Here is a 26739-nt window from a genome sequence, read left to right as displayed (position 1 = left end):
TGAAGAAAGAAAGACATGGACATCTCGGATGACATGGGGGTGAGGAAATTATCAGAAAAAGATTTTTTAAAAGTGAACTACTCCTTTAACAACTGACGTATGCATCAGGACTGGGTTTCTCATGTTTCTTCGTCTCTTGCAGGAGAGCCAGAAACCGGCTCCTCCGGTGCCGAAGAAACCCGGCAAGAGTAAACCGGCTCTGGGCCGCGAGAAGAGCAACGACACCGTGGACAAACAGAGACAAGAAGCTCGCAAGAGACTGATGGCGGCCAAGAGAGCTCAGTCCGTCAAGCAGAACTCGGCCACCGAGAGCGCCGACAGCATCGAGATCTACGTTCCCGAAGCGCAGACGCGACTCTGAGGAACACACACACACACCGTAACAAGACCAAGGGCTCCGGCATCAACCACACGAAACGCTGCTCTCGTCCGTCCACGCGGCGTTCACTCAAACTGAGTTGAGAGAGGGACACGGAAATCAAGACGGACACTTTGTTTCGGGACTGCCAAGGAAATCCTCACGGAGAATCCTCTTAGTTGCAATCATTAATATAATTATTGATATGATAATTAACATTGAGAACTGGTATTATTGTCCTAAATTCTATATGAGATTGTTTTAAATGTTCTAATATTTTGGATAAGTAGTCCGTCACACACAACGCTTACATAATTCCCCGCTGGAATCCACGTCTTCCTGTTTTACGCTTGGGTTTCTCCTCTTCGTCTTCATCTCTTCCTTCAGCCGGCGAGTGAACGGAGCCGAAGGGCTGAATCTGAGATCGCCCCCTATAGCCTCAAACAGGGCGTTATTTAAGGCGACAGCCATTTGTATTGGTGTCCGAAACCATAGTGGACTCTATTGAGTGCACTCATTCAATCCCACAATGGACTGCAATAACAAGTACACAACCGATGGACGCTCAACGGCTGCCCGAATTGGCAGGGAACATTACTAGCGGACTAGCGTAGGGAGTTAAGGGGGCAATTTCGGATTCCCCGAATGTCACGTGTTTCCGGTCAGGCAGGGGGCGCTCTTCCATTTCCTGTTTCATTTGTTTCAATGTTTACAATGAAAGCTGTTGTACCTCAGTCATGTGTTCATCTCAGGTCCTGAACGCTCACGGTTGTCGAGTTTCCATGAGTTTGTACAGGTTGTCGATCCCGAAGTCGCTTCTGCTTTGCTTTAAAGGGGCTATATGTACGAATATAATCACGTTTTTATTGATAATGTGCGACACTTTAAAAACGAGACCTTTCCTGACTTAGTTTGTCTATGAAAGCCTGTAGACTGATTTTTATATGAAGGATTCGGGACGTTTTTCCCGGGAAAATCGAAATAGTCTGAAATATACTTTAATATCGTCAAATCTCAGATGTGCGGAAAACATCCACATCGCAATGATCAGGTGATTAATGAACCGCTGTTTCTCACCGCTGGTATTTTTCTGGTTTATTATACAGGTGAAACTCGATCGTGCAAAAGTTAGTTTATTTCAGTAATTCAACTTAAAATTGAAAACTAACTAATATATATATTAGTTAGTTTTAACTAATATATAAGTTAAAACTATATATTATATAGACTCATTACATGCAAAGTGAGATATTTCAAGCCTTTATTTGTTATAATTTTGATGACTATGGCTTACAGATATGAAAACCTTTTCACAATATTCAAATTTTGAATTTGGGGTTTTCATAAGCTGTGATGCTACGTTCACACCAATTTACGTCTAAATTCGCGTCTAGTTTGACGCTTGACCACTTTGTAAAAACAAACGTTTGATGAGAAATTTACACGCGTCAGAATCGAAATCCGTTGGCGCCCATTTTAATTAGACACAAACTTATGCACATGTATGTTGGTTGTCTTTACATCATAATAATATTTCATATAATCTAGATATGGAATAAATAACATTCTATATAAAATGAACATGTCTCGTATAAGCATCCAGATCCTTCACCACATGAGCAAGTAGCTAGGCTCCTGATTGGTTAATGTAGCGCGAATTTGACGCCAAAGTTCAGATTTTTCAACTCGGGCGTCAGACGCGAATTCGCACTAAATAGCACTAACTAAATCATTTGCGCGTAACGTGCTTAACGCGCCAGACGCTCAATTCACGCTTTTTGCGCGAACGAGGCTTGTTCGCTTCTACCTTGCCGCGCTCTACGCCTCATTCGTGCCTCAGGAATTTTTTTATGCGCGTAACGCGTCTTTGCATTGACTTAACATTGAAACCATTCTCGCCTGACATGCTATTTGCGTCCGTTGTGAACGTAGCATAAGGCATAATCATCAAAATTATAACAAATAAAGGCTTGAAATATCTCAATTTGCATGTAATGAGTCTGTTTAATACATTAGTTTCACCTTTTAAGTTGAATTACTGAAATAAATGACGTTTTGCACGATATTAAAATTTTTCGAGTTTCACCTGTATTATTGAGAGGAAAGCGCATCATATTTCCATATTCATCTAACCGTCGCTCTTGCGCTGGGTTTATCACTGCTAATGTATTTCCAACTTCTAAGCGAGGAATAAGAGGTTCGTCGTGAGAATATCAGGGTCTTGACTCCCGTTCACACGAGAGCTGCAGTTCACTATAACTGCCACAGGTGTCACTATAACACCGTTTCTGAACTCTACATACACGCCCTTTAATTTAAACAACAGAACCTGATATTTTATTGAATGAAGTGCCTGTGAATCATTATTGTGGGTAACTACACGACCCTTGTAGCAATATCAAAGATGATATCACAATTACGTTTTTAAATTATGAGCTTAAATATAATTCTTCATTTCACTTCATAATTCAGATTCTCCTTCAATCTCCACAAATCTCTGCTTGTCCAGTGAATAATGTGCATAATTAATAGAACAGATAATGACTAGATAAAATTGCTTTGCTGTAACGAACGAATACACAATTGGTCAGGACTAAAATGTGAATCAATTTGGATTATGAATCATACGAAATCATCTTTATTCATCAAAGAAGGTGATTAGGTTTGTTTTCAATGTGTTTTTTGTTATATTAGCTAAAACTGAAAATTGAGGTATCAAATTCAAATATTACTGCCATTATATTCATTATCCTGAGCTTGTTATGTAAGCTTATAAACTTACTGCACTTTTCATAACTCTTTCCGCACACTACCAAAAGTTTGGGGTCCGTACACTTTTTTTTATGTTTTTGAAAGAAGTATTTTACATTGTGAAATATTATTACAATTTAAAATGGCTGTTTACTATATGAATACATGTTAAAATATAATTTATTCCTGTGAATTTTCAGCATCATCACTCCAGTCTTATACTCTAATATGAGGATTTGCTGCTCAAGAAACATTTATGATTATTATCAATGTTCAAAACAATTTATCAGGATTTGATAAATAGAAACTGCATTCATTTCATTTTTTTTTAATATTATTATTATTATTTTTTTATGATTAATTTATTTAAAAAATAAATAAAATCATGCTGACCCCAAACTACTGATCATCTTTCATCTCATCCACGCTCATGAACTCCATTTGCAGCTCTGCATTCATGAGCAAAAGGCCACAAATGACCCCAGATCAGCCGAACTGGCCGTCGCTCGCCGTGATTGGCTGCTGTTGCTGCGGTGTGAACGAGTCGTTGACGCCTTTAAACGTCTGAAAAGCTGTTCATCCAGAACAATAGAGCAGGATCATGAATGATGCATGATTATCACAATGCTTAAATCCTTTTAGTTTGATATCAGAAGTACAGGAACACAAATCTTGCGATTTATTCATATTTAATATTTAATTTCCCCAGTTAAATGAGCATAGCTAGCACAAAAGATCTGGCATGACGCATATGTAGGATTTAAATAAGCACTATATATATTCTGTATTTAATGGCATTTATATGTCATGGTAGTATTTTTGTACTACCTTTCATACCTTTACAAACTTTAATTAGGCTACATTTTTGTATTTATTTTATTACTGTAATTTTACTGGGAAAAACAGCATTAGAGGAATGAGAATCAATGTTGAAAATAATGGGACGTACAAAATGAATTAAAAGTAAACGTTCAAATGCATTATTATAGTAATGCAAACTGGGAAAAAAATAAAATAAGAATTTTACCCCAAAAAATGATGGGTAGCTTATTCATATTTAATTTTATTGTGTTCTATTTTGTTTTATTCTGTTTTATTCTATTCTGTTTTGTTATTTTATTGTATTTGTTTTTTATTCTGTTGTATTATTTTTTTATTCTGTTTTATTCTCTTCTTTTTGTTCTGTTTTCCATTTTATTTTTATTCTGTTTATTTAATTTGATTTATTCATGAGCAATTTGAGTTTTGAATCTTCAGTTCCCATCCACTATATCTGTCTCTATACAACAGCAGTTCTGTTCAGTTCAATTCTGTTCAGTTCATTTCTGTTTAGTTCAGCTCTTTTCAGTTCAGTTAAATTCTGTTCAGCTCTGTTCAGTTCATTACTGTTCAGCTCTGCTCTGGTCTGCTCTGTTCAGTTCAGTTCAGTTCTGTTCAATTCAGTTCTGTTCAGATCAGTTCAGTTAATTTCTGTTTTGTTCAGTTCAGTTCATTTCTGTTTAGTTCAGCTCTTTTCAGTTCAATTCAGTTCTGTTCAGTTCATTTCTATTCAGTTCTGTTCAGTTCAATTCAGTTCTGTTCAGATCATTTCTGTTCAGTTAATTTCTGTTCAGTTCAATTCTGTTCAGTTCAGTTCTTTACGGCTCTGTTCTGCTCTGTTTAGTTGTTCAGTTCTGTTCTGTTCAGATCAGTTCTGTTCAGATCAGTTCAGTTAATTTCTGTTTTGTTCTGTTCAGTTCTGTTCTGTTCAGTTCTGTTCTGTTCTGTTCAGTTCAGTTCAGTTCAGTTCTTTCCAGCTCAGTTCAGCTCTGTTCAGTTCAGTTCAGTTCATTTCTATCCAGTTCTGTTCAATTCAGTTAATTTCTGTTCAGTTCAATCCTGTTCAGTTGTTCATTTCTGTTCAGTTCAGCTCTGTTCAGTTCAGTTCAGCTCTGTTCTGTTCAGTTCAGTTCTTTTCTGTTCAGTTCAGTTCTTTCCAGCTCAGTTCAGCTCTGTTCAGTTCATTTCAGTTCAGTTCATTTCTATTCAGTTCTGTTCAATTCAGTTCTGTTCAGTTCAATTCATTTCTGTTCAGTTCAATCCTGTTCAGTTGTTCATTTCTGTTCAGTTCAGCTCTGTTCAGTTCAGTTCCCGGATGTGTGTGATGTTAGTTGGAAGCTGAAGTGGTTCAGATCGAAACAGACGAATGTTTTCAAGCACAGAGACAAATCCACCGACGTCAACGTGCAAAAACACACTACAAACTCATTTGTCTGATTTTTATTCTAATATTCACTCTATAGATATCATCTTATGATCATTTCTATTTCTCAGATCACTCTTTTTCTATGAAAGCATCATCACATCAGTTGAATGTCTTGAGTCGGTCCCCCTGACAGCCTGTGTGTTTCAGTGCTGTGAGATTGACTTTCACGGCTGTATTTCTCCCATTGTCTTCATCTTCATCATCATCATCATCTTCTGTGGGCTTCCCTGAGGACGCCGCCGCCGCCGCTCTTGTGGATTACATTTCAAAAGAGGAACTGATGATTGACAGCCTCTGCTCACGCTGCTCGGACACTATAACCAGTTTTCTAGGCCTGTGAAGTGTGTGAAACAGGTTATGATCGTCCGCCCTCTCTCTCTCTTCAGTGTGTTTTACTAGAGTTTTGGGGGGTCGTCAAAGAATAAATCATCTAAATGCAAGAGTTTGTAGCAACAAGATTTAAGATTATTATTATTATTATTATAAAGATTGATAATCAATATTTTATGAAACAAGCACATATTTTACTGACTAGGATTTGTTGAATATGTCTAATGCTGTATGAAGTTTAGGCTGTGTGTGTCAGGGTCTTTTGTTTAGTAAGAAATGCAGTAAATCTGAGTTAAGTTCAAATGTGTTTATGACTCTTCATTCTTTCTCAGCGTGGATTATGAACTGACCAGGAGTTGAAATATATCTACATATGCATATACACACACACACACACATACTGTATATATATGAAAGGTGGCAAAATACTTCATCCAATTAGGGTGTTCAACTCATGGCAGTTCATAATCCATATATATTTAATAGAAATAATAAAAATGTAAAATATATTGTACATGATAATAAAAATATATTATTATTATTATATTATCTTTTTTTTTTTTTTTACTTTTTTTTGTATTTATTATTTCCTGTTTGAAATGGGAACAATCGCAGATTTCTAAGAGTTGAAATATGAGCAGAGTTTGAGGGAATGATGTCGGGTGTTTTCTGCACATTCCTGCATGTGAAAGAGTGAGAATTGCCACAGGCCTCGAGGAAACACACACACACACATCTTATCTGCATACAAACAAACACTGAACTGCTTCCTGCAAAACATGCATTTTTGAAAATAGCTTTTTCATCCAACAGCACTTATAATTTAGACAATGTTACTATTTGTTAAGTAATTTGTTATTCAGAAACATAATGGTCTATAAGAACACACACACACACACACACACACACACATATATATATATATATATATATATATATTAGTGTACAAGCTATCTTGGTTCAGAACTTCATCTTTAATAAACATTTTCTATATCTAAACAGCACAGATTTGTATTGTAAGTAGGGGACAGGGATTCTAGTCTAGTATTGGATAGAAATTTCAAATATTAATGATGCTAAATTACAATGAATTTAAATTTTGCTTACAGCAGACATAACTAACCAAATACTAGCCAAAAATGGGGAGAAAATAGAAAAGAAATCAACTAGTCAAAATTTTAAAATATTTTACTTAAAATGATAAAAGTATTATTTTAAATATGTATATATTAATTACATTATATATTTATGTAGATTTTGTTTATATTTTATAATCAATTATATAGCTGAAAAATATATATTTTAAAAGTCAGAAAATGTATTTATATGATAATTTATTAATTAAAAAAATAAAATGACATTCAATATAAAGTATTAAAAATAAATGCAAAAAAAAATAAGATGGTAAATGTGCACTAAATATATACTGCATAAGATATTGCAGTGTTGGAAGATAGTGCAATGCAAAACAGGATTAAAACAACTTATTTGTTAGAATACATATACACACATTCACATCCTTTCAAATTAAAAATAAATCTTTAATAAAAAGTTTAGGTTAGATTCGGGAAAAAAAAAACAGCCTTCCGTTCACAATTAGACATTTTCAAGAAACTATACTGAAGACATCTGCGAAATTATTACGTGAAACTACAATCAGAACTGCTAAGACACAGCTATTGAAGTAAATTGTGAGTTTTGAATGAAAGTGTGATGACACACAGATGTGGGGCCCTTATTGGCCCCTTGCAGTGTGGGGGAGGAGGGTCTAGATCCTGTCATTGAGAGAGAAAGGGAGAGAGAGAGAGAGAGAGTTTGGTGGAGCTGCAGGTAAACGGATGTTTGTCAACAGGATCATTTCCCTCATGACACACTAATGAGCAGATTCATTGATTACTGGAGCTTCAACTCAACACAGCTGTGTGTGTGAGAGAAAGAGAGTGTGTGTGAGCGTGTGAGAAGAACACACTCTCCGTTTGACGAGCTAGACCCGCGTTTCCACACGAGCAACTTTTTTTTCTTCCAAACATTCCGTTTTATTTTCCAACATCCAGGATGAAGCCCAACAAAAGAGGTGAGATCCGTTCACGCGCGCGTGTGTGTCGTGTCGAGTGTGTGTGTGTTTGAATGGGGTTTTGCTGCACGTTTGTGATGATCGTGGCGTGATTTTCAGTGTGAGCGCGTGAGACGCAGATGTCCCCTGATTCTCGCCTTTCATAACGAGCGTTTGATTTGTACACATCAGGACTCGTCTCATCTCTCCAGCGTTATCGACTCGCACGCGTTTGTTGCATTGTATCATTGTGGTCTGATGACGTCACCGCGCGTTTGTTTGTTTTGTTTTTTTCGCGCGTCTGCGGCCCCGTTTGTTTATTCGCGTCTGCAAACACACGTTTGTTTGGTCGTTTTTTGTATTGTGTGTGAAATTCGCGCGTTTTCTGAACGTTTATAAGTTGCCGTAGGCTAAATGACGTTGAAGATGTTATTCGGTTATTTTTGTTTGTTATTAGCTAGTATTTGTTTGGGGCCCTAGTGATTGTTTTGGGTCTGCAAATTTACTAATCCCATTCAATTCCAACATGCGATACGAAAATCAGGAAGACGGAAATGACGTCGTTGATCAGTTCACTGAATCAGTTGTTTCACATATTTTATGTTAGAAGTTTAATAGTTTGCTTGATTTTTCGATTTTCGCGAAATTCTGAGGGCCATTTTTGTTTTTATTTGATTCCAGTTGTAGTTTAACACGTATACTTTTCGCATTGTGTATAGGCCTAATGCTCTTTAATATTCATGCGCGTGCTGCACAAGAAAACACGTTTTCTTTTCATTTTGTCAAACATTTGAAAACTGAAACTGCTGCAAACGATCCACTAAACGGTGATACGGATACAGTTGCAGACTGAAACATGAATGTACACACACACACACACACACACACACACACAATCTGCTTTGTTAAAGAGGAACTCCCACATTTTTAGCTGTTCTTTAGGGCTTCAGGTTTCAGCAGGAGAAAGAAACTCTTGAGCTGCTGAAGTGTGTGTGATTCATGTGTCTCTGAAACACTGGGTTTAGCTGCTTTTCCCATAACCACACTGACTGCAGTTCTTGCCAAAAATACAGCATTATTTAGGCATTTACTGTGAGCGTTGCTTCAGGAAGACTGTGGAAACTTGGTATTATCATCACTGTCAAGCATGCAGGAGGGTCCTCCATTGTTTGAAGGACATCTTTGCAACAATTGATTTAAAAGAGATTTATTTGAGGATTTAATTTCACCTGAAACTTCAGATTAGGATTTGAGGTGCTTGTCCAGAGTTTATTGGCCTTGTCTAGTGTTGAGAGGCATTTTTGGGGCCCATCAGCTCTTTTAAGGGGTGTGAAGTGATACTTGAAATTGATCATGAGGCTTTTTAGGAAGTTTATTCATCTCTCAATCATCTTTTTATTGCATTGTTTTAAAAATACAGAGATTTGGTCATAAACTAAGCATTTAAATGTCGTTATTGGAAGATATGTAGTATAACTGAGATTCATAATAGTTTTACTGAGCATGATAATATGTTTGTTATGCAAGTATTTGTTATAAGATCTCATTTGGTTTACATTACATTTTATTGTATTGTTTTACATAAAACTAAGCATTTAAATATCATTATTGGACGATTTTATATATATATATATATATATATATATATATATTAGTACAACTGAGATTTATAATATAGAGAATTTTACTGAGAATTATAATACGTGTGTTAAGCAAGTATTTTTTATAAGATCTCATTGGTTTACGTTTTATTGCATTGTTTTAAAAATACAGAGATTTAAGCATTTAAATATCTTTGGATGATAATATGGTATAACTGAGATTTATAATATAGAGAATTTTTCTGAGCAATATAATTTTGTTATAAGATGTCATTGGGTTACATGGCAAGCATCAGAATTTAATCTTTTTCACTATTTAAATATCAGCATTTGCACCAAATTGCATAAAATTTAGGTGTTTTTTCTTCCGTGTTTGATCTGAAACCTATGATACCCCCCAAAAATGCTTTTTTTTTTTTTTCATTTTCAAGAAATGGTTTTTATATGTCATGAATTTAAATATTCAAATATGAATGATTTAGCATCAGCATGTGACACTATATATTGTTTACATGGTTGTATTATTGTCTGCTTTATCTGGTCATAATGATTATCATAATAATCAGCAGCTAATGCTTCATGATAATGTTCATTGTGGGTGTGTGAAGCCCTCCTGTAGAGCCGCAGATAAGCTGTGTTTCCCTCGGTTTGTGAGGGTGAAGGTGTGAATGGATGAGCCGTTCACAGTCAATAGTCTTTTGAAGTGTAAATCTGAGTGCAGTCGAACGGTTTTATCTGCAGGACGCTTTTAAACGACTGAGCGGGACGATTCAGGCGCAAGATAAGAACTGATTCTCTCAGAAATCAAGGTGTTTATTTTGCTGTATAAGTCCAAAAAAGACTAGGTTATAGTCTAGTGAAATGGATGCATTATTCTCTTTTGTACTGTGCCAAATTCAGAAGATCATCTGCATATAGAAAATGTGCATGGTGTGCACTAATGTGGTATTTAAAGGAGTAGCTCACTTTTCAAAAAAACTTGCTGATAATTTCCTCACCCCCATGTCATCCAAGATGTCCATGTCTTTCTTTCCTCAGTCGAAAAGAAATTAAGGTTTTTGATGAAAACATTCCAGGATTTTTCTCCATATAATGGACTTCAATGGGGTCCAAATGGAGAGTTTCAGTGCAAACTGTTCAAAGGGCTTTAAACGATTCCAGACGATGAACAAGGGTCTTATCAAGCGAAACGATCGCTAATTTAAAAAAAGTTTGGTTTTATAAGCTCAAATGGTCAACTCTGTTCTGTGGACTAATCTTTTTTCGAGTCATGACTCGAAGCGTCCTTGATAAGACCCTTATTCATCATCTGGAATCGTTTAAAGGCCTTTGAACAGTTTGCACTGAAACATGTCATTTGGACCTTGAACCGTTTGGACCCCATTGAAGTCCATTATATGGAGAAAAATCCTGTAATGTTTTCATCAAAAACCTTAATTTCTTTTCGACTGAAGAAAGAAAGACATGGACATCTTGGATGACATGGGGGTGAGTAAATTATCAGCAAAAGTTTTTTTTTTTTTTTTTTTACAAAAGTGAACTATTCCTTTAAGGGCATTGTGGCCTGCACTGAATCGGTTCAATTCCTGAGACTAATATGTTCTGTGGCCTTCATCTTCTCAGCTTTTGATGAGGATCAGAACGGAGACACAGAGTTTTCCGCCATGTCGGACAGTGACCCGTGTGAAGACGACGGTTACCCTCTCAACCTGTCCACCAATGGCAGGAGAAGCGGCTCTTCGGCCAAACGCCGCCGGCGTGGAAACCTCCCCAAAGAGGCGGTTCAGGTTCTGAGAGACTGGCTTTATGAGCATCGCTTCAACGCGTATCCGTCAGAGCAGGAGAAGCTGAGCCTGTCTGGACAGACGCATCTGTCCGTATCGCAGGTGAGCACTAAACCAGCTTTCCATGCAATTAAACACAAAAACTGAAGCTTTCAAGTTTGCATGCAAAATTAACAACTGAAAATTGTCCTTTACTTGCCTTCATGTTTAAGACCAGTATGGTATTTTCCATGCAATTACAATGAAAGTGAATTTTCAAGCTGAAAATGAAAATTTTCAGAAAATTTGAAAAATTTGGCAAAATGAAAATTTGAAAACTGGTCTTCCTCACCGCGTGTCATGTCGTTTCAAAGCCATCTGACAGTTTCCATGCACTTGCAGTGAAAATGATGCTCTTAAATTTAGACTTACGTTTGGGTCTGTTCCTCACATCTATCACATGGCTTTCACAGACCTGAAATATAGTGCACGAACCTATTCATTTGGTTCTGAATTTCAGTTGTGCTCGAGAGCATGTTTTTGCTAGAATAAGTTGCAAAGTCAATAGTCTGTTAACCCTAAAACCGTATTCTGGACAAATGTGGGCAAAATAATTTTGATTTATTTTTAAAAAAATACTTCCCTTGATCTGAGCGGTACAAGACTTGGCTACTTTTCCTAAGTTTGCCTCCTGAACACACACATTTTTTTTTTGACTCAATTCTACAATGTTAAGTGAGTGAAAAAAAAAAAACTCCTTAATCTTGTATTTGGGTCAAAAATGGGCACCCATAGAAATGAATGGGAAAAACTGTAATATAGAGCACTCTAAAATAAGACACCAGGTGACCGCGAAGTCACTTCATCTTTAGGTTTTACCTCTAAGAATTATATTTTAATGTAGTTAAATTTTGAAAAATAAAACATAAAAATAAGCATAATTTACATACAAAATATGGTGCTGTTTGAAAGTAAATCAATTAAAAAATACCCCCAAAATAAATTAAAAAAACACAACTTTATCAAAGACAATGATATAACATTTATAGTAAATAAAAATTACAGTCCTCTGTGCCCACATTTGTCAACAATTACAGGATTAAGGGCTATAAAGTGAATACGGTTTGAGGGCTACAGCATCAAGTTGAGTATGAGGAATATCCTCTTTCCAATATTGTTTTTTGTGTGCGTGAGTCTTTTGATCCACTCCTCACTTTTACATTTGGCCGAAACATCAAAGTCTGAGACGTTCTCACACAGTCTGTGCTGTGTTTTGTCCTTGAGCGAGAGCTGCGGTGTTGTCAGAGCGCAGGAATGCGGGCGGCGAGGCCTGTGCTGCATATTTCCTCTGGTCTCCATTAGAGCCAGCTGTCCGTCTGACACAGCGTGCGCTTCACTGCCGAGCCAACAGGGGGCGCCACATTAGGATCCAGAATGACCCCAAGGACCCTATACCAAGAAATATTAAAGGAGTAGTTCACTTTTGAAAACTGATAATTTACTCACTCCCATGTCATCCAAGATGTCCATGTCTTCTTTCTTCAGTCGAAAAGAAATTAAGGTTTTTGATAAACATTCCAGGATTTTTCTCCATATAATGGACTTCAATGGGGTCCAAACGGTTCAAGGTCCAAATGAGAGTTTCAGTGCAAACTGTTCAAAGGGCTTTAAACGATTCCAGGCGATGAATAAGGGTCTTATCAAGCGAAATGATCACTCATTTAATAAATAAATAACAAAGTTTAAGTTTTATAAGCTCAAATGGTCGCCTTGTTCTGTTCTGTGACGCGCGTTCGTGACTCTCCTGTTCGAACTCGTTCATCAAAATGAACGGATCTTTTTCCGAGCCATTTAGTTAGTTATTCAGCGAATGAAACGAACGAATTGACTCGGAAAAAGATTTGTTCATTATGATGAACGAGTTCGAACAGGAGAGTCACGGACGCGCGTCAGAACAGAGCAAGGCGAGCATTTGAGCTTATAAAACTTAAACTTTGTTATTTATTTATTAAATGAGCGATCGTTTCGCTTGATAAGACCCTTATTCATCGTCTGGAATCATTTAAAGCCCTTTAAACAGTTTGCATTGAAACTGTCTTTTGGACCCCATTGAAGTCCATTATTAGAAAGACATGGACATCTTGGATGACATGGGGGTGAGTAAATTATCAGCAAAAGTTTTTGAAAAGTGAACTACACCTTTAAGACTGTGTCTTGAGAACTAGTTTCACCAACTAGCAGTTAGTTAGGAGTAATCACTCTTACTGTTCGCTGTCAAATTAGACCAATGTATGTTTTTATGTAATTAGCTTTAAAAAGTTATGAGCGGTCTTGAAGAAAATTGGATGACTAACTTGTAACGCGTTTGTGCAAAATAAACTGTTTATGCATAGTGCGGCCTCTTTCTTGCATATATGTATTCTACTTATCAGGCCAGCACTCTTAAAACAAATTCAAGTGTAATTATTGAGTGAAGCCGGCTCCAGCCTCCATTCATTCAAGTTTCTAAATCCCTAATCTTGTTTTTAGATCTGTAACTGGTTCATAAACGCCCGCCGGAGGCTCCTGCCGGACCTGCTCAGGAAAGACGGCAAAGACCCCACTCAGTTTACAATGTCACGTCGCGCCGGCAAAACCGAGAGGTCCGCCTCCCCGGAAAGCCCCGCCTCTTCGACCCGCCCCTCAGTCATTTGCCCCGCCCCAACATTGGACTTGAGGCTTTTGGGCAACACCGCGACTGCAATTTTGGCCGGAGCCGGTTGCTTGTCGTCGTCCGGCGGTCACGACGGCGGCGTTCAGGCTCTGATGCAGCTGGACACACGAGGTCTCCTGAGGCGAGAAGGTCTAACCGGTTTCCGGAGTGAAGATCATTACGTGACGACCATCCCGTTCGCTTCTTCCCTGGGAGCGCCGAGTCCGAGTGGGGTCCTGTTCAACACGCCACCTCCGACCCCGCCAGAGCTGTGCGCGCAAGACTTCAGCGATCTGAAGCTGCTAGTGGACGCGGCCCTGCAGCGCGCAGCCGAGCAGGAGAACTGCAGACCGAAAGAGCAACCCGACGAAGCTCGTGAGGAGTCCGTTTTGACTTCCACGGACGAATCCAATCCTGGACCGGCCTTGATGGAGAGCGCAACATTACCAGTATCGGTTCCTGTCGTGAGCCGCTCGTTTCAAGGCCTTCCCGTGGATCTGAGCTCAGCCGGCAAGAGCGTTACAGAACCCGCCGGCTTCACGTCTGCTGGGATGTGGGGCGTCCGGCAACCCGGTCCACTCGCGAGCACGTGGGTTTCTCAGTACGTGCGTAATACGGTCACGGAAGCGGTCAACTGATCGCCGCCAGAAACTCAACTCTGTTTGTTTGCTACTTTCGAGATCATTGCTAGATACTCAAAGAGCCTCTTGTCTAAGAATAAACACCAGGATGTATTTTTAAAACTCTCTGCAAACCAAAACCTCTTACCTTCAACTACATGAAGTCTACGGGCATCCGTAAAATCCTCTTCGAGAGTAATCCAGCATTTCAGAAACACCAGCCGAGCGCTACATCTCAGGTTTACCAACAGCGTTTTAGATAAAGACGCTCCACTGTTGTTGCCTGTTTGCATCAGCATGCTTTACTCGCTTTTTGTGATCTGTGAATGCAAAGACCAGCATGCAGCGTTTAATAAGGTCCAACCGAACGTGCTCTCTTCGATTTAACACTTTGCCTGAAACTGAAAGTCAAGTTTTTGTCATATTTCCTGCACTTTATAGTCTCATTTTACCTCTTAGTCATTTTTTCAGAACCATTTATCCGGTCGCAGTCGGAGTAGTGACGTGTGTTGGGAAATTGATCGTTCTGCGGAGGTCATCGCTCGTGTGTGTGTGTGTGCGTCTCAAAGACAGCTGACATTGATTTTCTTCAGTTCTCGTGTAACGCGAGCATGTGCCGTAGATGAGATGGTTATTGTTCTGATGGGTCGAGTAGATGACCGGCATTAACAGTGTTTTACATGTTCATGAATTCTCTAACACCATGTAGAGGGGAGGGATACAGAATTTAGACTGGACACTAAAGGAGTTTGTAAGCTTGTTTGTACCTCTCGGAGATGAACTGAAAGGAGTAGTTCACTTTAAAATAGACTTGCTGATAATTTTCTCACCCCTATGTCATCCGAGATGTCCATGTCTTCAGTCGAAAAGAAATTAAGGTTTTTGATGAAAACATTCCAGGATTTTCTCCATATAATGGACTTCAATGGGGTCCAAACGGTTCAAGGTCCAAAAGACGGTTTCAGTGCAAACTGCAAACTGTTCAAAGGGCTTTAAACGATTCCAGACGATGAATAAGGGTCTTATCAAGCGAAACGATCGCTCATTTAATAAATAAATAAATTTGACGTTTTATAAGCTCAAATGATCGCCTTGCTCTGTTCTGTGATGCGCGTTCGTGACTCTCCTGTTCGAACTCTTTTCCCGAGTCAATTTGTTTGTTTAGTTCGTTGAATTAACCAAATGACTCAGAAAAAGATTCATTCATTTTGATGAACATGAGAGTCACGAACGCGCATCACAGAACAGAGCAAGGCGAGAATTTTGTTATTTATTTATTAAATGAGCGATCGTTTCGCTTGATAAGACCCTTATTCATCGTCTGGAATCGTTTAAAGCCCTTTGAACCGTTTGCACTGAAACTCTCGTTTGGACCCCATTGAAGTCCATTATATAGAGAAAAATCCTGGAATGTTTTCCTCAAAAACCTTAATTTCTTTTGGACTGAAGAAAGAAAGACATGGACATCTTGGATGACATGGGGGTGAGGAAATTATCAGAAAATGTTTTTTTTTTTAAGTGAACTACTCCTTTAAGCGTTCCTTTCTTGCTCATAATCTGTGAATGTATCTAGAGAACTAACAAATATGATTTCTAGTGTCTTCGTGAGTGATTTTATTTTATTTTTTCTTCTCAGTCTTTCTCTCTTTTTGGACACTATAGTATTTAGACGGATTATGATTTTTATGCTTGTAGTTTCCATGAAACTGAGAACATGTACAGATAGTCAAATTAGTCTTTATAGTGATGATGATTTTAACCTTTTAGTTTTATGATGCGGTTCACATTATTTCAGTTTACTCTTGCTCACGAACGTGCCATAATTCTGATTAGTTTTTCTCAGTGAGGTTAATGCAAAGGTCAGAGGACATGTAGTTACTTCTCATTGGTTTTCATTGTGTCTCAGGTTTGTTTATTGTAGACTTTTTTTCTCGTGGGTTCGAGTCATTTTAATGTTACCTCTCTCTGACAACACAAAGGGAGTTTTTAATTATTTCTAAGTTGTGCATCTGTATTTTATATGAGAAACTGACTGTCATATTACAGATCTAGTTGACTAACACCTCAAACCTGCGGTCATTCGGTTGGTTACAGTATGGTCTATAATTTTTTTGTGTATACTCTATTTTTTTTTCCACCAGTTCTGAAAGACCAATATTAATATTCCTGTATTATTGTTACCGCAAAACTGGTCTTCTAGATGAGAATGTGAAACGTGTAAATGTCATTCAGGTTTTTGGCCGGTATAGACTTGCTTTTAATGTGCGTGTGTGCATCAAATGTGTTTATCTCTCTCCTGTACGACCAAATACATTTATTTTATTTTTAAGATGGCATTTGTGCCTTACCTGCTTCCTTAGAAAACCTTTGGACTAGTCTGTGCAATATCTGCCTTAAAAATTTGACACAGAGATTTTATTTGATGTCCTTTTGTACAAATATTACAGAGAAATAAAAGCCTCATTTTTAATATGTTTGTAGTCGTGGAGAAATTAAATTCCTTTTGTTTTCATGCAAATACCCAGAAATGACCCAGAAATGCACAAATGATTTATTTCTCTGTGGTGTGAGACCATCTTTATTTCAGTATAAAATACGTAACTTTCATATGACGGATGACTTTTTATCTGAGAGCTGCCACGTGTAATATTATTAAGCCAGATATTCACCGGTTTGATGGGGGAATATACGTTGCAGTACCACTGAAAAATACAACACGTCCCAAAGTGTTTAAGGCAAGACACTACATGAATTTAGGGTAAAAATGTTAACGAATATATCGATATATATGCTTCCTCCAGTTCAGTAAAGTATCGAAGTTACGACGTCACTCTGTAGGCCAAAACGCGGAAGTGAGTTAGCATTAGTACTCTCGGTTCCCTCGCTCTAAAGTCTAAGGGATATTTCAATGGGTTTTTGCTGAATCGCTTGAAATAAGGTCTGTGGTGAACAAAGCCTCTAAATATTCTTCACGTTTTGATCGATCACATAGAACACACAGTTATAATCAGCTTGTGACTTTATTGTGTCTGCTTGTGTTTTTTAAAAACTTTAAATTATAAACTATATTGCTTGTTTTGGATAAATTCGTAAAGATTATCTTGATAATCTTTGTGTGTAAGGGTCACAACTGAACGCAGATCTTATTTTTTTTTTGCTATTTTTTTTATTTTGCATAGCTTTTCGATCGAGGGAACCCATGTGCCGCTAGCTTCCGAGTTGTCCTACAAAGTGACGTCATCACTTTGCTGTGTTTAGCATGATTTATATAAATGTGCGCTTATTCCCACTGCACAATGTGACGTGTTTTCTATGTCATTTTTGGACGTCCAGTTTCGGGTTTGTTTTGTTGTAACGCCAGGCGACGTCTTATGTTGATGTCCATGAGACCTCCGTGTAAGGGCTATTCATTGTCCAAATATGGTCATCTTTTCAAAATATAGACTCATTTTAAATGTCGTTTTTATACAACTATAACTGTAGTCTCATGTTTCAGAAGAATGGAGGACATGTTCTGTACCATGTATTTACATTTATCCATTCGGCAGACGCTTTTATCCAAAGTGACTTACATTTGCATTCCTATCAGTTCTTGCTTTCCCTGGGAATCGAACCATGACCTTGGCGTTGCCAGCGCCAACGCTACTGTTTGAGCTACAGTTATCACCTTCAGATTTTGGGAAATTATCTTGAATAATTATAAATAATCTGCATCTATCCAATCTCCAAAGTTTAGTGTGTTTGCCTACATTTGCAGAACACAAATCTGAACGTCGTCGGATAAAGCCAAGATCAAAATTACATTTTCATTTTGTTGCCACAGAGTCGGAGGAGATTTGGGGTTTCTCTTTTTATTACTTCATAATTAAGAAAACAGTTTCGACAGACAGAAAATAAAATAAATGGTTATGGTAACTGTATATATTAAATATGTATTTTTGGATGTTAAAGGTTATGGACCCGTGGCTAAAAAGACAATGGCTGCGTCTCAATCCGTCTGTTAAGCATTGACACACCCTGGATTTCACTGCATTGTGGGACTTTTATGGATTGAATGTTTCAGTGCACTGGATTGAGTCAGCCATTAAAATGGCCGACTCCCTGATTGAGACGCATCCAGTAACGTTAGTGTCTTGCCTTATGTCTCTGATACCGGTTAATAGCATTCAATGAGGAGATGCTGAGAATCCTTATAAATGCACACAGAAAAATAACTTTGCACTACATCTAAACAGGTTTATGGCATCCCCAATGCAATAGTTTGAGCCACAGCTGCTTCAAACACATGAGTCCCACTTAAAAACGCAAAATAAACATTGTAGATGGTTTGCAATGTAATCTAATCTTGCATTTAGAGATATTATTACTTGTTTTTTTAGATCACCACATGAAATGCTGTTTTCCCTAGTGGATGTTCATCGTGTGTGTGCATGTTTGTAATGTGCTCTGATCGGCTACATGTCGTCTTTGTCCTTGGCCCCGTGTTTGAGAATCCGGGTGAACTCGCCATAGTTAAAGTTTCCCTTTTTGTCGATGGGAGCCTCTCTGAAAAGCTCGTCCACATCTTCATCTGTGAAACGATCTCCCATGGTGGTCAGCAGCTCTCGCAGGTGATCTTCGTGAATGAAACCTGCGCAGACAACAATCAAACATGCAGTCAGACCTTTGTTTGGGTTTTATACAAGATGGGAACTACATTTGAACTACATTTTGAACATTTGAGGTACTTTTAAATTATTTTTCTGGTATTTGTTGTGTTTGTATCTGCATTGGAGAAATTATTTCCATATCTTATTCTGAAAAAAGTTGCATTTTTAAAAGTATAGTTTGTCATTTAATGACATACTATAAATTTACTACAGGATCATGTGACACTGAAGACTAGAGAAACAATGTTGAAAATTCAACTTTGATCACGAGAATAAATCGCATTTTAAAGTACATTTAAAAAACAAAAAGTTCTTTTAAATTTTAATAATATTTCACTGTCTTGATGTAGGCCTATTTTAAATAGAAAAAGCAGGCTTGGTGAACACATACACTTCAGTGACACTCATTTGTTAACATTAGTTAACATGAATTAACAATGAACAAGACATTTGTTAAAGTATTTATGCATCTTTGTTAATGTTAGTGAATAATAATACTGTAGTTCATTGTTTTTTCATGATAGTTCACAGTGTATTAAGTAATGCACAGATGCATGTAATTGTAGGGGAGGATATAGGCTTACAGTGTATTAATTAATAAATTAATTAATTAATACACTATTTATTATTAATTAGTAAAAGGAAATGCAACAATACATTTAGGACTACATTTGATTATAAAATTAATTGTATTTGTTTATAAAGTCAAATGTTCCTTTATTTTTATATTATTACATGTATTTATTTGTTTTTGTTTGTTTGGGCTGAGTTAAAAATATTGAGTTCTCTATTTTAATCGATTCTGATTCTTAAATACCAAGAATCAATCTTTTAGTGTATCAAAGAAACACACGAGACAGGAGTTGCGAACTTCACTCATCTCTTTTACGCATTCCCTTTCGTTCTTCACACATTACACAACACTTCAAAATAGTAGTCAACAATGTTCAATTCAACTTATAAACACTATCAGAACTTAAAGGAGTAGTTCACTTTTGCTGATAATTTACTCATCCCCATGTCATCCAAGATGTCCATGTCTTGTGCGTTCGTGACTCTCCTGTTCGAACCCGTTCATCAAAATGAACAAATCTTTTTTCGAGTCATTTCATTCGTTGAATGAACTCGAAAAAAGATTTGTTCATTTTGATGCGAGTCACGAACGCACATCACAGAACAGAGCAAGGCGAGCGTTTGAGCTTATAAAACTTAATTTTTGTTATTTATTTTTAAAATGACCGCTCGTTTCGCTTGATAAGACCCTTATTCATCGTCTGGAATCTCTTAAAGCCCTTTGAACAGTCACTCTCATTTGGACCCCATTGAAGTCCATTATATGGAGAAAATCCTGGACTGTTTTCATCACTGTTTTTTTCGACTGAAGAAAGAAAGACGTGGACATCTTGGATGACATGGGGGTGAGGAAACTATCAGCAAAAGTTTTTGAAAAGTGAACTACTACTTTAATCGAATTGCTTGTGAATTGAATTTGAAACGTAATTCGTCAATGCCCAGCCCAATTTATTTATGATTTTTTTTCATAAATAGCCCTATTTATTTATGATTTTTTTGGGCCTCCATACTTTGAGACACTCTTTCTATTAAACCAGTGTTTGTTTTACCAGATCCTTCCTCATCAAAGCAGGCGAAAGCGTTCCTTATCACGTCCTCCGGGTCGGTTCCATTGAGCCGTTCTCCAAACATGGTGAGGAACATGGTGAAGTTGATGGGACCGGGTGCTTCACTCATCATTCCCTCCAGGTAATCATCAGACGGGTTCTTACCTGAGCACACACACACACACACCAAAGACAATGTCATTAGATAATGATATTCATGATATTATGTCCCTTCCTCTCGCTCAGACTTACCCAAAGAGGCCAGCATGTCATGCAGATCCTCTTTATCGATGAATCCGTCTCGGTTCTGGTCGATCATGTTGAAGGCCTCCTTGAACTCTTGGATCTGTGACTGGTCAAACATGGCAAACACATTTGAAGTGGCTCTCTGCGGCCTCTTCTTAGTGGTTTTCCCCTTCGCTCGCTTGCTGGACATGTTGACGGTGTTTCAGGTCTAAGGAAAGAGCAGAAGATGTTCTTTAATATGTCTGCAAGCGACCATTACTGGGGCCTTTGCCTTGTTTCACCCATTTCACTTTAACAGAAGGAGCCTCAGCTTGCCCTCGAAAAAGATAATGATAGTGCCGTATTCGCGCCCAGAGGCTTTCTGATATCGCCAGTCCAGCCGAACCGTATGGATTAACCATCAATATTGACTAAAATCAATGGCATCAACGGCAAGTCTACAGTAGAATCGGTCTACGAATGGTGCTTATGAAGAAAGCTTAATGTTATGGTCAAAACAAAAATTCATATTTTTCAAATGCTTATTTATCAGTATTATAACATGGATCTGAAACTGGGACACTGCTAAAAGACCTGTAGTCAATAATTTTATGCATTAAAACTAATCTTTGATCACCAAAATAACATATTTTAACGTTTTTTTCCTTCTTCATGCCTTTAAATATCTCGAATGTAACTCGACACCGTTTGCCTCATTAGTATGCGCGGTCCTATGAATATGCAAATGAGCCCCACCTCCTCACTCACTCAGCTCAGAGATCCGATCACACGTTGATCTGATTGGTTAGCTACAATGTCGTTTGTAACGTCATAGCAGTCTTTGGTTCACTGCAGGTTTGCAGCAATGGTGTTGACTAATGAATTTACACATGGTTTGTTTTAAAGCATATTAAAAACACCACATAGATATATATATATACTACTTAAAAGCTGGAATTTCACCACATGGCGGATTTTAGACCCCTTTTACACCTGTATTTAGCGCCGTCCGCGAGTGATCCGATCAACTAAACGCATGGTGAGTGAATCATTTTGAGTGAATCGTTCTAATGAACGACTTGAAGATTGACTCTTTTCTGCGAGCCGTTTTAAATGAATAATTTCTTTCTTTGAAACAAGCTTCCGAATAGCAATGAATGGACGTAGTGTTTGGTCATATGGTGATTTTAACTTCAAAAACAAGGATTAAGAGTGATTGAGTGCTGCAAAGATGATGTATTTTTGTAGGCAAAAAAAAAAAAAAACTTGAAATGAGATGCATTTTAGCACTTCCAGTTCCATTGTAGCCTACTGAAATCAGTGGGTTTTTGGTTAAAATGCCTGAACTTAAGGTCTGTGGTGAACACAAGCTTCAGATATTTTCACATTTCAGAGAACATTTAAAACATTCTCATAATGTTTGCAAAATGTAATGTTACTATAACGTTCGCATAACTTAAGAAGTTTGTTTTAAAACATTTTAAAACATTCAGAAATAACATTATCATAGCTTAATGGGAATGTTAGCAAATCATTCTTAGAACATATTTTATCTCCCAGAAACACACACGTGAGCAGGAGTGTAATGAAGTTTTGAATACGAGGATATATAGACAGACCAGGAGTCACTTTAAGATGTGCCATTTAAGACTGATTTAGTTAGCTTTCACCCTTTATGATTGTCTGTAATTAAGAATATTAGTCAACTTTGATCTAAGGACACATTTAGCCTTCACAGCCATTAGCATCAGAGATGTTACAGATGGTTTCTGTTGAGTCCCGTGTGAAGTGAACAGCAGCACATTTCATAACCATGACATGTATCAATACATCATTCATTGTGAATCTGTAATTCATGTTATACAGATCAGCTAACACTCATTTTCATATCTGTGTTTTTATTCCTCTTGCATTCATAGTTTCTCAAAGTCTTCTCAATAAAGTAACCAAATGCTGTGGGATGATCTATGCATTCAGGCCTGGTCCATATGCAAACATCCTTGTTAATCCTGCCATCTTCATAACTAAGGAATAAAACCCAGCTAACATCAAGAATGTTTTGCTAACATTTCCAGTAAGTTATGAAAACGTTATTTCTGAATCAAAATGAATTACTGAGTTACTTTTGAATGTTCTCTAAAACTGGTAGTGACAGTTGACAAACAAATAAGACGAACCTCCACATAAAATGTTTCATAAAAAAAGTTCCATAAATAATGTTTTTGTTCTAACATTTTGATAAACATTAATAAAGACCAGATAACTTTAAATAAACATTAAATTAACATTACTGTAAGAATGTTTGCTCATAATTGCTTCACTGTTAGCTGGGAAATCATCTTATTATGAATATGGCAAAAGGCCTACCCAATAATTGCTTATTTTTGGTGTAATATTACACTATTCTCTATTTCAGAGGTTCTCAACTTGGCCATGGGACCCACATTTTCACATTAAGCCATAACCCACATTTTTAGGAATTTGACCCAAGTAGCCTATTTATTTATACCCTACACGTGGCTCAAATTTTGAGAATATCACCAACACTGATGAATAAACAGTAGGCCTATAAGGTAAGGCCAAATAGTCCTAGTAGATAATACTATAAATTTAGTGAGTTGGTATGCACTGCAGTCTTCGAAAAATATAGAAAATAACACAAAGTAAAAATAAAGTGATCGCTTGCAAACTACATTTACCATGGTAAACACACTGATCCTGGTGAATATAAGGATGCCTGCATGCAAAACCAGTAGTTACGTAGGCTAATTTGTTGGTATTTTTTTGGTCAATTCATGCTTTATTAGTGACAACAACTAACGTTACGACGTTGCGATTTGCGCGTGCGCGCCTCGAACGCAGCAACTCCTGACAGGAGAGGACAGCTCGTGTTTCTGAGGTGAGAAAGAAACTTTTTATTTCGTAATAAGTTACAAATATAGCGTTTGATTAATGACATTGTATATAGCCCGACAGCAGATACGGAATCAGTCTTTCGTAGCCACTCTTATAAGTTACTTGAAATGCGTGTGACAGAAATTCAGCCGCTTTAACGCACGCATTTCAGAATAAAAGTCCCGCATCAGTAAAACATTCAGAATTTGAGTTGTTGTTGTTGTTTCTTTGACGACCCACCACTCAACACACGGACAGTCGAGCAACACTTCTCTATTTTAAACTTTCTGACTGCATTATCCCTGGCTAGTTTTGTGTGTATGATGGGATAGGACTAGAATTGATGTAACTACCTGTTTATTTTAAGCTGTGTGTGTGTGGCCCGGTTAAACTGTAATTAATGAGGACAATATGTCCTATAAATGTACTCAATATCCGGAATTCTTGTCCTTGTGGAGACATTTTTGGTACTCATGAGGAAACAGCTTATAAATCACACTAAGTGATGTTTATTGAAAATGTAAAAATGCAGAAAGTTGTGTGTGATGGGTAGGTTTAGGGGTATGCTATTGTAAAGGGATATAATATACAGTTTGTACATGCAGTATAAAAATCATTATGTCTATGGAAAGTCCCCATAAAACATGTAAACTCAACACGAGTGTGTGTGACAGCATCATCAGAACACAATGTCCAGCTTGACCACAGGATTAAATGCAGGAATTTAGTAACAGACCGAAGCCACTGCCTGAAGTCCATCAAACGCTCATCCCTGTGAGACATTTTCATGCCCTCATTTGGTCTTAATATGCTGAATAAAATAAGACAATATCGGTGGGTTTTAAATTAGATAAATTGGGTTAAACTCGGGTTTAAATGTCAATCAGTTTTTTCTTTCTTTCTGTGTCCTCAAATTAAATGTCACTTTCCATCCTGTTACTTTTCGAGGGAGAAAAACACTTTAAGGACTCAGGAAGTGACATCATCATGTTGGGAAATCAGCAGCACAAACATCATCAGTAAGTATATTATCGATGGATTGCATGAATTCTGTCATGTTTGTTGTTGTTTTTTTCTCTAAAACCTGTTTTAATGACACAAATCATCATAAATGATGAACTTCAAGTTGATGTCCTAATGTACTCTAACTCTCAATTCTTCACTTTAGCTGTTGTGATCCGGTCACATCCTCCCTTCTTTTGTTTGTCGCTTCTGAAACTGGATTGGCAGAGAGACACTAACAGGCCGTCCAGTGATATTGCTTCATGAAAACTTGTGCAGATTAACAACTGCACAATAATAAAGATCTGAAACAAACGCGTAGTTGCTGATTTCTGTTAATTATTTTCTTCTGCAATCATTTCAGGTCCTGTCCTCCAGCCAATGGTTATGTCATGGGTCTGACCTCTGACTTTTGACCTCACAGCGAAACAAAAAAGCCAATTGAAGTATTCCAGATGAAGCCAAGTCACTCCTAAATGCAAAGAAACATTATTCCCTGAATTTTATCTGAGTTATGAACATCACTGAGGAGGACAAAACTCCTGGATCTATAACAGAAATGCATTAGAAAGCACAATATTCACTCAGTGGACACTAAAGAAAGCATTCAAATGTCCAGATCCTTAGCTCAGCGCTGTAAGAGATGATCTTGGATCAGTTTTAGCTCCATAACTCCCAACATACGTCACCAGCTCCATCTAGATCTTTCCTCAGTGCCTGCCTAAAGTCATCCACAACTTTTGTGGAAAGCCTAAGTCAGACTTCTAAGCACACAAAACCAAACCAAAGCACAATTCACTCACCTTTGCTAGCTGATGGATTGTGGTCTTGGGTCTGTTGTCTTTGTGTTGGAGAGTGAGACAGTTACACTTACGGGACACAGAAGTTTCTTCAGAGCATCAGCTCGAGTATTGCGCCCCTCCCACTTTACTCTCGGCCAATCAGAGCTCTCCGATCTCCCAGACAGAGCCGGCCCACAGCAGGGATTTACCATATAAGGGCAAAGAATGCTCAGCCTGTCTTTGTGTTGAAGGCACACAGAGAACGAGAGACCCGGAGGAATCAACATGAAATGACAGGAAAAGAGATAAGCTGCCTTATTTAGAGAGAATGAGGGATGAGTGCGTTTGTGTACATTCCTCAAAACCCCTGGTGTAACATGCCTTGGATGGACAGTGATCTGGCCAAATCTACTGGCTGGATAACTCTGTTTATATTAAATAACTCTTAACTTTTATGCATGACAGTAGTTTGGTTATTGTTTTCCAGGGCCGTTAGTGTGACATGAGCCATGAACATGAGAGAGAGTTATTATTATGGAAGTTATTATCTTACTGCTCTTGGATTAGGTATTTTATATCCATCATTAAAGCTGGAATTGATTACCATTTACAGAGTGAGTGTCTAAACACTGAAAATATGATGGTGATTGAGCAGTTATAACTTTTATTTAATGCTTGGATACACCGTATTAATATACACCTGACAAAATCGCTGTAAGGACATTTGTGATTGACAAATGTAATTACTAGCATATGTTATTTCAGATCTCTGAACAATATACATTTCGACAAATGCCATGGCCCATGTGTGACAAAGAGTTTTATGTTTTTAAGAAGATAGCATTTATTAAAGGGATAGTTCACCCAAAAATGACAATTCTGCTGTTATTTACTAACCCTCAAGTTGTTATAAACCCGTAGAAGTTCTTTCTTGTGTTGAACATACAAAGAAAAAGATATATTTTGAAGAATGTTGGTAATCAAACTCAAAGTAGCTATAAAGTCAATGGAGATCAGAAATTTTTGAGTTTGATTTCCAACATTCTCCAAAACTATATATTTTTTGTGTTCAACAGAACAAAGAAACACATACATCTTTGTAACATCTTGAGTAAAGGATGACAGCATTTCATTTTTGGGTGAACTATCCCTTT

General features: G+C 37.5%; 3 protein-coding genes and 1 long non-coding RNA gene across 8 annotated transcripts in view; 3 read left to right on the top strand and 1 right to left on the bottom strand.

Annotated features, from left to right (window-relative positions):
* Positions 1 to 5987, top strand: part of dlgap4b (DLG associated protein 4b) — a 179049-nt gene extending 173062 nt beyond the window's left edge. For all 4 annotated transcript variants that reach the window (XM_089133708.1, XM_089133707.1, XM_039656519.2 and 1 more), the window contains one exon: positions 143 to 5987. In XM_089133708.1, the coding sequence (XP_088989834.1) occupies positions 143 to 361 (219 nt within the window). In that variant the 3' untranslated portion in view covers positions 362 to 5987. The remainder of the gene's footprint in view (positions 1 to 142) is intronic.
* Positions 5988 to 7605: 1618 nt separating this feature from the next.
* Positions 7606 to 14580, top strand: tgif2 (TGFB-induced factor homeobox 2). Of its 2 annotated transcripts, none has more exons than XM_039656520.2 (3): positions 7606 to 7758; positions 10962 to 11224; positions 13631 to 14580. In XM_039656520.2, the coding sequence occupies exons 1-3, from the start codon at positions 7740 to 7742 to the stop codon at positions 14429 to 14431; spliced, it is 1083 nt and encodes a 360-aa protein (XP_039512454.2). In that variant the 5' UTR covers positions 7606 to 7739; the 3' UTR covers positions 14432 to 14580. The 2 variants fall into 2 exon arrangements, with proteins under 2 accessions (XP_039512454.2, XP_039512455.2); XM_039656521.2 differs by lacking the exon at positions 7606 to 7758 and adding an exon at positions 10058 to 10147.
* Positions 14581 to 18631: 4051 nt separating this feature from the next.
* Positions 18632 to 25748, bottom strand: myl9b (myosin, light chain 9b, regulatory). Its single transcript, XM_039656523.2, has 4 exons — positions 25607 to 25748; positions 20934 to 21135; positions 20685 to 20846; positions 18632 to 19043 (listed from the first exon to the last, which is right to left on the bottom strand). The coding sequence occupies exons 2-4, from the start codon at positions 21115 to 21117 to the stop codon at positions 18868 to 18870; spliced, it is 522 nt and encodes a 173-aa protein (XP_039512457.1). The 5' UTR covers positions 21118 to 21135; positions 25607 to 25748; the 3' UTR covers positions 18632 to 18867.
* On the top strand, positions 23729 to 25613 carry LOC120467927 (uncharacterized). Its single transcript, XR_005620161.2, has 3 exons — positions 23729 to 23805; positions 24750 to 24820; positions 25168 to 25613. It is a non-coding gene; the product is annotated as an uncharacterized LOC120467927 (long non-coding RNA).
* Positions 25749 to 26739: the final 991 nt, after the last annotated feature.

Source organism: Pimephales promelas, chromosome 8, assembly GCF_988280905.1.
Source record: "Pimephales promelas chromosome 8, fPimPro1.hap1.1, whole genome shotgun sequence".
NCBI lineage: Eukaryota > Metazoa > Chordata > Actinopteri > Cypriniformes > Leuciscidae > Pimephales > Pimephales promelas.
This window is presented reverse-complemented; position numbering and strand designations above follow the sequence as displayed.